Genomic DNA, 9665 nt, shown 5'->3' with positions numbered 1-9665 from the left:
ATTCCATTGACACAATTTATGTGTAAGCAAAATGTTCAAAAGACTCTAAAAATAGAACTCTCTATCTTCGAGAGTCAATACCCAAAAATATATTCCAAGAAACACTTTATTTTAAATTTTAACATGAAAGAGTAAATTAATTCTCCAAATTTGGAGAGCCAAAGTTATTATTTAAATTTAAAGACATTCTTTATAAATAAAAAGTCTTCTGGAGATGTCCTAAATCACGAACTCAACTTTTGACATTGCTAAAAATATATCCATAATTTTCAAAAATTAAAAATCAATTTGCATTATATTGATTGGCACTATATGATTATTTAAATTACTAAGGAGATTTCATTAACTAATGTTATCTAAGATGAGCAATCACATGTTCACTGAACTCCAGTCTTCAACTCGAAAACTAAAAACAGATTAATGTCGCAAATACAGTTTTCACTGTCGATTAGCTGCAAAACTTTTTCATAGTCCACTAAACTGTCTCACTTGGAAACTGTTTTTCCATTTTCTTTCTTACAAGATACATAAACATTTGAAGAATAGAAATTAGTTCGACTTAAATATCACCAAATACTCTCGCAGATATGATATAAATCAATCCTTGTACCCGTTACTCAACTTCCATGAATCTTCTATATTTGGCTGACTGACTGTAGCTGCTCCAAGTCACAAGCAAGAGACTGAATTTTGAGCTAAAAGAAAGAAAAAGATTCAAACCTCAAAGGTTTTACCACCCAATATATATATATATATATATAATGGTGTACAGATGGATGACATGGAAGAGTGAAAAATTAGAAAAGAGACGAAAAGAAAATAAATTCAATTATTATAATCTTTCTCTATCTTCCATGTTATCAATCTGTACACAATGATGTACAAATTGTATTATTCCAATATAGTATGGGTAAGTTGCATGAACAGGTACCTCCTGAGATCTTTGGGGCTTTGTCATTTGCGTATAGAAAGATCCATGTGCAGGTATGCAATGCAAGCAATGAAGAAAAGGAAAAAGGCAGAAACTAGCATCAATGGTTCTGCAAGCATAAACATTGGGTTGAAGTTGTAATAGACCTGCACAAGAAAAATGGTAACAGTGAGAGTCAAGCAGTCATGTGAAACATAAAGAATTAGAAAAATTAAAAAAAAAAAAAATTAGAGCATCTACAACTTAATTTTAGTTTAGAGAAAATATGAGAAAAGTATTCTCTTCCATCATTTTCCTCTTATTTTATATTACAAATGGAGAATGAGGTCAATTAATTTCAGCAACTCAATCAAGAGAAGATAAAATTCAGGGATCTGGGGAAGTATATAATAAAACCTAGCTTGTTTGACCATTTAGTCGCAACCATTTTTGTATTTTTATAAACATGCGATAATCAATAGCAATATATCGTAAGTTTTAAGTTCTGTAGATAAACATACCCAAATAAATCTTGCCTCTGGTAAACAGCTAAAGGTTAAATTCTCAAATTTAGGGTATCTCAGAGCTCTAAATGTGGTTGAATTTGTATTTTGTATGGAAGAAATAGAAGAATGATTCATCTTTATATTGATACTATCCTCTAATGATAACTAGAAAATTTTATCTTATTGGCACTCAATCGAACAGTTTCTTAAGCAGATATGGACAAGGTGATGCATGCTAAATTTTGCTATTATTCAGTCTCTTCTAGAGAAGAAATTCATTCAATGGAAGTGGAACAGCAAATCAAGGGTCAACCCTAGTGGATTACAGGTTTAGCGGATTCCCTTTCAATATGTAGTAGTTATTGAACGTGTCATTCTCATCAATGGTTTTAAAGGAACTAACCCTGAATTTGCATGCCTAGAATGGCATAAGCCACTCAATAAAATTTAGTACAGAAATTACCTGGAAAGGAACATTATGCTCAGGTACAACATTTTTCTTTTCCAGAACCACCACAGTCCTCCCAATAACATCAAGATACGAGTATTTGGTCTGCAGACAGCAGAGATCAAAATGTAAAGCATTGTAGTTAACAATGCCAAGTGAAATTCTGCCAAGAAATGAAATAGTCCAATCACCCACGCTACAGTAATAAAAAAATTGTTTCTTAGAATTGATTTGAAATTATTCATCCCATCAATAGTTACTGAAGAATATAGAGTTAAAAACAGATGCTTCTTAAATGGTGTGTCAAGACATCGGAAAATATAATATGGCTTGGCTTGACTTCAGTTGTGTCAATTATCAAATCTTTTTCATGAATAACACATTTAACACTGCCGTACATGTAACAGATTCACTTTCAAACAACAGGACCTACCTAAGATATCATTAGCCGTTGCAAATAAATTAAAGAATTAAGTAAAAGTTTTTTGCTAGATGCTTTTAGTAGAGTGGTATGACCGTACGAGTCATTATTCATATATAGTCAGCTTGCCTTAAATAAAGGACTCTGTTTGCCTCGGTGATAAACGAGACAAATTCTAAATGAATTACCTCCATACTTTGTTCTACTGTAAAAGGAGCTTTGACAGAAGGGTTCTTTGATCCCTCTGGAAGGACAACCTAAAAAATAATAGGATCATTAGAAAATTAATTTCCAGACAACAAAGCACTGAATTTTCAGAAACAACTAACTCATACTGCAACAAACAACTCATAATACAGTACAGACTTTTATAGTCAACTTGTCAACAACTGTCTCAGACAAAGGACACCCGAAAGTGTAATTCAGGTAACGTGAACCACCATCCGACTCGAAAAGGAAGTCCTGGAGTGGCACCCCGTATCCGATGATAAAAGTTGCTTTCCAGCCGCCAAATAAAGGATAACGTGGCTCAATTAACAGCTCCGACTGCAAAGAGAAAGAACATAATTCAATATGACCTTTTGTTTTTATCCTAGTTTGGCAAAAGCACGTGTCTTAGAATAACTAATTCTAGTTCTTACAACCTAAGAGTTCATAAAAATTTAATGCCATCAGCTCGCTATGGAGCATCTAATGATGAGCAGACTTGAGGTACAAAAATTGTTTATAAGAAATATCAATTTAATGATAAAATTATAGCATGTAGAAGAATGATGAGTCAAATACAAAGAAAAGACAAGATCAGTTTTTCTAAACATAAAATTATTTCCAGATTCAGCAGCCTGAAGTAGGATCTTGCCTTTTCCTTCTCTCTCCCCGTGTTTTTTTTTTTTTGGGAGGGGGGTTGGTGGGGGGCTTGTGGAAGTATTACCTTCTTGGAATTTGTGCGCAAACGTGATGACGAGATATTCCCTATATCATCTCTGTAGTAGACAGAATGAACCCTTGGGGGTAGCTCTGCAAGAAGATGCTTGAAGGAAGAGACACCACTAATGGAAGGTCTAGATTGATACTCAACCCTGCCAAAAGAAGCTCCACAAATTGATGAAATAAATAAACAAAAGATAAGAATATATGCGAAAAATAACATAGATGCAAGCATTGGAGTAGGCAAAAGTTTCAGTTCCAAGTTGGTTAAAACTTTTAGTCACAAAGAAAAGATCGTAGCCATTTTTATCAATATGTACTTGCATGTTAAGCAGCTCACATGAAAAGAAAACTTCAAACCGCAGCTAAAATTGGCAAAAAACGTTATTAACAGTAATTTTAATTCTCACACATATGATTATCTAAAGATTGGAATGCTACTCTACGTGAAACTAGTGTATCTAACCTTGAGAAAATGCCTCTATGCCTGGCACCAGCATGAGCTAACTTGTAATGCTCGGTAACCTGGATGCTGCCCCAGTGAGATATCTCGATTTCCCGCTCAAGCTCCTCAACAACAGCAAATGCGTTATTGTTCTCTAAATGAATGATTACGGGCGAGTATGAATAAGGATGACGGTCCTCATAAGGTCCATATCTCAGTTCTGTGCCCGAGCGGTCAGTAGGTTCAACTCTTGTGAATGATTCCACCTTTGAAGTTGGTGTCTTAACCATAGATGCCTGCTGTTTTATATGATATGGAGAGAGAATAACAGCACTATCATGGTAATAAACCAATTGAGACTCTGACTGGCTTATCTCTGCTGGGAATGGTTCAAGAGAGTGTGTTAACATGTAAAGTATTTCTAGAGTGATTGATTCAGCCTTGCCTAATGGTTTGAGCAGAGATATGGAATAGTATTTGGTTCCATTTGGTGCATCAGGGTGATCAGATGGGTTCACTTCAAGAGGAAGATATGTTTTCTTCTTCTTCTTGCCAACAGCGGCTGCTGCTTTGACCAAAGCTAGATGATCAAACTGTGCAGGCGAGAAGGCAAGAAGGACTTCTGCTGCTGGAGCTTCCCCAGTATTCTCAACCTGAGACAGCCAATTAGTAACATAAAATATATGCAAACTGCAATTTCAATTTCAAGTGGAAATTGAAGATGACCGTGCAAAAAAATCTGGTAAAACGTAATAAAAGTACATGTTCCATTGAGATTTGTGAAATCAGGACCACCCTTGCTTGTAACACGGTTCACATATTTTTTTGGAAACTAAATGGAAGATTTACGATGTGTGGAGTTCTTCCAGAACCTTTCACCCTACTACACAATCATGTACCTTTAAAGCCAGGGCATCACCACCACACTAATGTCTGCACACTGTGTTTCAGTTCCTAGACCATGCTCAGGATAAAAATTTTCTGGCATTACCCTTCCTCTTGAAATACCATAAAGAGTGATACAATATTAAAGTTTTCCACTCAACTTGGATTTTCACTTGGATCATAAAATTTCCACATTATTCATAATGTGAAAATGCAACATCTTTAGTTGTTCTTTAAACTGATCTTTTAACCAAAGCACATCCTACGTATGCGGAATGTGAAGTCCATCCAATTGTTGACCACCAAATCATGATGACCACAATAACGTTAGTTAGGAAGAAAAACAAGCTCGCAGCCATATGGAACATTGAGCAGTTGAAACAAAACTCATGAGACACCTACAGTTCAAATTTACTTCAGAACCAAATACTAATAGAAAATTTATTTTACTTCATTTCATCCTTTTCCTCTTTTTTATGATACAAATAGAGAATCGGGAGCATTAATTACAGAAAATCAATAAAAAAAGGATAGTTCGAGGGATCTGGGAAGTATCCATAAAACCAACTCGTTTGACCATTTAATCTGCTACAGTTTTAGCATTTTTTGAACATTAGCGATAAATTAATGGTAATTCATCATCAGTTTATGTTCTATAGAGTATAGACAGAGATTATGATGCCCATATACGTCTTGCATCTACTCAAAATCTAAAGTCTAAATTCTTGAGTTTCCAGACTATCTCAGATCGAAATCCAAATGTTATCAAATTTAAGAGGTGTAATTGAAAACCTTAGCATTGTGTTGACAAAAGATAAGCACACTTTTTCTTTATGTTGATCCTATATATTCTCTACAGATAATATTAATTGCAAGCACAATGAAAAGAAACCGTTAAGATATGGATGATGTGATATATGCTAAATATTCAGATATTCTTATTACTTTTTCTTCTAGAGAAGAACTTATGATGCTACCTTCTCACTGAAACCTCTACAAATTTCCTATTTGATTTGAGAATTCAGAAGGACCCATCACCTATTACACGGTTCACATATGGAAGATGTATGATACTACCTTCTTACTAACATTTCTCCCCGCCAGATAAAAGTAAACCCTAAAAACCCAAGTAATGTCGGTACCATGTACTCTTCTTGGACCATGCTCCAGCAGGATAAAAATTGCTCTCGCCTTCATCCATATTGAAATGGCTCGTTCGGGTAACAAAATTCAGGCTTTGCACCATTTTTTTATTTTTTATTTTTTAGATCCTAGCACTTAGGTATTCTTGTTTAATCTAAAACAGAAACATCCTTTTTAATTTGATTGTGATCTGATAATGCCGAATTTGAAGTATATCAATTTTTATCACCGACATTACAACAAAACACCAATAACACATTAACACGTACTTCTTCAGAACTGGCGCAAGGAAAAAAAAATCACAAATTTAAAAAATGGAAATTAAATTAAGATGAAATATAGGTTAGGAGCATACCTTCAAGGTCAAATAAACCCTAACAATATGCGAAGTCAAGTCAATCTGCATAAAATTAAACGATGCACATTCATGATCTATAAGAAAACTGCTACATAAATATATTTGCATACACCAATTAAAATTATAGTTTCTTTCAAAAAATAGTAAATCAAATTGGTTAAGAAAATAAAATGTGGAATTTTTACCCTGCGTTCAGCTGTAAGGATCTGGAGGTTCGAAGAAGGAGGAGAAGACGACAACGTTTTCACCAGCAACATAGAATAGAAAAAGAGAACAGAGAAAATTATTGCTTTTCGGAAGTTCGCCGTGGCTCCCATTGCTGCGTAGCGTAGACTTTGTTACTGATCAGTCTTCTCAGGGCATTTGTGTGTGTGAAATAACGCCGGGAAATTTACACAAAAGGCCTCGTCAAAGTGTTACGAAGGACTTGTACTGATAAAGCCCAGGCCCTTTTTTTTTCTTTTTAAGGAAAAATGAATTTTTAAATAGTGTATTGATAAGAATGTATGGTTAAAAAATAAAGAAAAATTTTGAATTTGGGTGTAATATTATTTTATTGAAGAATGTGTGATTAAAATAATGTCAAAATACTGTTGAAATACGTATTTTTTCAAAAGAATGGATCTCAAACAAGAGCAAAATGACTCCTAGAGCATCTAAACGATAATAGTACTGATAAAATGACTCCTAGAGCATCTAAACGATAATATAAAGTTTAGTGTAAATTGATATTTTTAACCCCAAATTGATCCCATTTTGGAGGGAAAAATGTATTATGAAATAGTGATTTTTTTATAAATATATGGGTAAAAGTAAGAATTTTTTTGAAATACGTGTATAATGATTTTATGGGATGATGTGGTTAAAAATGAGATTTGAAAAAAATACATTGTTGAAAAAATGAGACTCAAATAGGGGTATAAAGTATTTTTGTGATGTGAAATAGGTCTAAATTATGATTTGGATATTTGAAGTGGTCGAAATTTTCTCCAATAAAAAAATGAAAAGAAAGTGCAAATTATATTTTTCTACGAAAATATCCACAAGAGGCGAAAAGAGGATTTAATTTTTTTCATTTGAACAAAATTTGGATTTAAATCTATTGGGATGTAAACGAGGATGCAAATGTGATACTAAAAATACTAATTTACATTCAATTTTACACCATCATCGGAGATACACTTAAATTACTTTTTTATTTTTATTTACATGTTGATGGATTTAAATCCAAATTCCACCCCAATGAAAAGATCTAAAAAATTGGGTGCAAGTGAATTGATAGCTTTTTGCCTCTTAACTTACAATTTTGATTTAATTTAAAGCACCATTGGAGATGCACTTATTTGTTAAAGTGTCTAGAATACCTATCCTAAAACTCCAATGACAAAATAAACCATGGTGATCGAGTATCCCAAACATAGCTCTTAGAGTTAGATTATAGAAACGTAGGATAAACCGACAAGAGCTGCACCCAACATCTTGCTATAAAAATAGCTATCCTTTCAATAACTAAAGTATTCGACTAGAGCACGTCTCCATCTCTATTAATAGTTTCATGGACAACCCTTAGAGCATCACTTTTACGCATACCATTATGAAGCGATAAATCCTTAGCTCTTCGAAGATTGTTCGAAGAGAAAGTAATTCTAGCACCTTTGAATTAATAGATCTACCCAAAAGTCCTTTGCTAGTCGCAATCGTATCACCACGGACCCCAAATCCCCAACCAAATCACTCCCTCCTAAGTCCTCAATGGCGTACACATTAAGTTTGAGAAACTCTTGAGATGGGACATACCACTTGGTCGATATATATTACATTGAAATTAAGGTATAAAATGAATGTATCATAAAGAGCATGCCATAAAATAAGCACAATGATAAACAAATATGCTTGTATAAATTTCAAGAATCAAACTTTGTAAGAGAGAAATATGTAATACCCCAAAACCCTTCATGGCTTATGATGCTACCAAAAATCGTACCTGTAGATTTTCCGAGCTTGATGACTGGTGAGGAGCACGAACGTGATCTTCCGATACCTGAAACAAAGGCAACAAGGTGTGTTCTCGTCGCCCCTCCGATGCTTAAGTCAGAAAGGGAAATATATGCGTGAGGCTATGTGCTGAAGAACAATGTCAAACGTACCTGAATAATGGCCCAAGGTTCTGCTTTTATAGGAGTAGGTAGTGTACTCCTAGTAGGATTGTGTTGGTTGGATGTTTTTATCCAAGGGAATTTCTATTATAAAGAATGTCCTACTTGTAATGGAATTGTTTGACAAGTGGTGTTAGGGTTGATGTAAAATCCTTGGGTGTTTAGGTTTGTTAGTTAGGTACCCAGGTCTTAGGAGGTATGTTGGTGGTGTATGTCTCGAGGACTATTCTTGAGGACATTGAGGGAATGTAAATGTGTCCTCGAGGTATCTCGAGGACTACAATATCTCGAGGACTTAGATGACCTCGAGGACCGAAGAAGAGAAATGAGGTGGGGTATAGATTGAGTCCTCGGGATACACTCCTCGGAGTATATCAATATTGGCATAGTCATCTACTATTAATTAAATGTTAAAGGAGATAGCCTGGTTTTTGAATTTATTATAATTAACGAAACCAATGCTGATATAAAAAATTTAACAAGATTATAGTGGTGGGGTCTTTTTTCTTGTATTTTGTAAATATAAAGGATTTTCTTCTGGTAATCGTTGCATTGAGGGCCACAGAAAGATCTCAAAACCCTAAGAAACGTATCTTCGTCTAAACTCCATTAAAACGTATATTATTCTTTAAGAACTCCATTGGAGTACAAGATTTGATCTGAGAATCTTTGATAATCTACGGTTGAGATGTTTTCTTTACAACAAGGCTATGAGCTGGTGTTTCAGTCCCCTTTAGTTTATCAATCAGATCAAATCCTTCAAGATCTGACTATGGATCATAGTCTTAATACCAGCAGCGGGGAGAAGGGGAAACAAAAATCAGTCAGTATTCAAGAAAACAAGGGTGAACGTACTCTTGATGAATCCTATATTAGGAAACTTGTACATAGAGATATTGAACGGCAGAGAAGGCAAGAAATGACTAAGCTTTATGCTTCTCTTCGATCACTTGTTCCTCCCGAATACCTAAAGGTGAATTCATCATTTATCACTATACTTATTTTTAAGGATTTACGATAACGATAACCCTAAATTTATTAGGAGCAGAAGACTGTTTTTTTCTTCTTAATGTATGATTTTCTTCTCTTTTTTTATTATTAAATATACGCATCTAACATGGTATTCATGGTGTTCTAGGGAAAGCGGTCGATATCAGATCACATGCAAGAGGCAATAAATTACATAAGAGATATGAAGAATAATATCAGGGAACTACAAATTCGGAGAGACAAGCTAAAGAAGTTTTCTAATTCAGGCAACCTAAGTGCCGAGGTTGGAAGTTCCACTTGTTATTCTACTGATTCAGTCATGGTGAACCCTTGCCTTGATGGCATGGAAATTGTAATCAGTTGCAGCTTCAAATTAGGTATGTCTTTTGATCTTCGTGCTCTCCGGAACTTTGTCAGCACAAGGGGAGGCGCCCCTCCACAGGGGCAGCCCTCGAGGAAGAAAAGCAAGAAGAGGC

General features: G+C 34.7%; 2 protein-coding genes across 2 annotated transcripts; one reads left to right on the top strand and one right to left on the bottom strand.

The window, feature by feature from the left end:
- Nucleotides 1–376: 376 nt before the first annotated feature.
- LOC111405442 (dolichyl-diphosphooligosaccharide--protein glycosyltransferase subunit 1B) lies at nucleotides 377–6467 on the bottom strand. Its single transcript, XM_023034328.1, has 9 exons — nucleotides 6229–6467; nucleotides 6041–6085; nucleotides 3679–4310; nucleotides 3217–3364; nucleotides 2652–2831; nucleotides 2474–2542; nucleotides 1880–1969; nucleotides 932–1077; nucleotides 377–695 (listed from the first exon to the last, which is right to left on the bottom strand). Exons 1-8 carry the CDS (start codon nucleotides 6358–6360, stop codon nucleotides 955–957), a joined length of 1419 nt encoding a protein of 472 aa, XP_022890096.1. The 5' UTR covers nucleotides 6361–6467; the 3' UTR covers nucleotides 377–695; nucleotides 932–954.
- Nucleotides 6468–8704: 2237 nt separating this feature from the next.
- On the top strand, nucleotides 8705–9598 carry LOC111406517 (transcription factor bHLH125-like; the record flags this gene model as incomplete). The annotated part of the gene is made up of 2 exons (XM_023035929.1): nucleotides 8705–9172; nucleotides 9338–9598. Coding segments are annotated over exons 1-2 (546 nt in total), but the record flags the coding sequence as incomplete, so codon positions are not given.
- Between the last annotated feature and the right edge of the window lie 67 nt (nucleotides 9599–9665).

This window comes from Olea europaea, chromosome 12, assembly GCF_002742605.1.
Source record: "Olea europaea var. sylvestris chromosome 12, O_europaea_v1, whole genome shotgun sequence".
Taxonomy (NCBI): domain Eukaryota; kingdom Viridiplantae; phylum Streptophyta; class Magnoliopsida; order Lamiales; family Oleaceae; genus Olea; species Olea europaea.
This window is presented reverse-complemented; position numbering and strand designations above follow the sequence as displayed.

Excerpts from the sequence above, each read along its gene's own strand:
- LOC111405442 (XM_023034328.1), bottom strand. The coding sequence starts at position 6,360 with ATGGGAGCCACGGCGAACTTCCGAAAAGCAATAATTTTCTCTGTTCTC. Across the intron at positions 6,086-6,228 it reads TCCTTACAGCTGAACGCAGG|ATTGACTTGACTTCGCATAT; the intron begins GTAAAAATTCCA and ends AATTTTATGCAG. Across the intron at positions 2,543-2,651 it reads TTGACAAGTTGACTATAAAA|GTTGTCCTTCCAGAGGGATC; the intron begins GTCTGTACTGTA and ends ATTATTTTTTAG.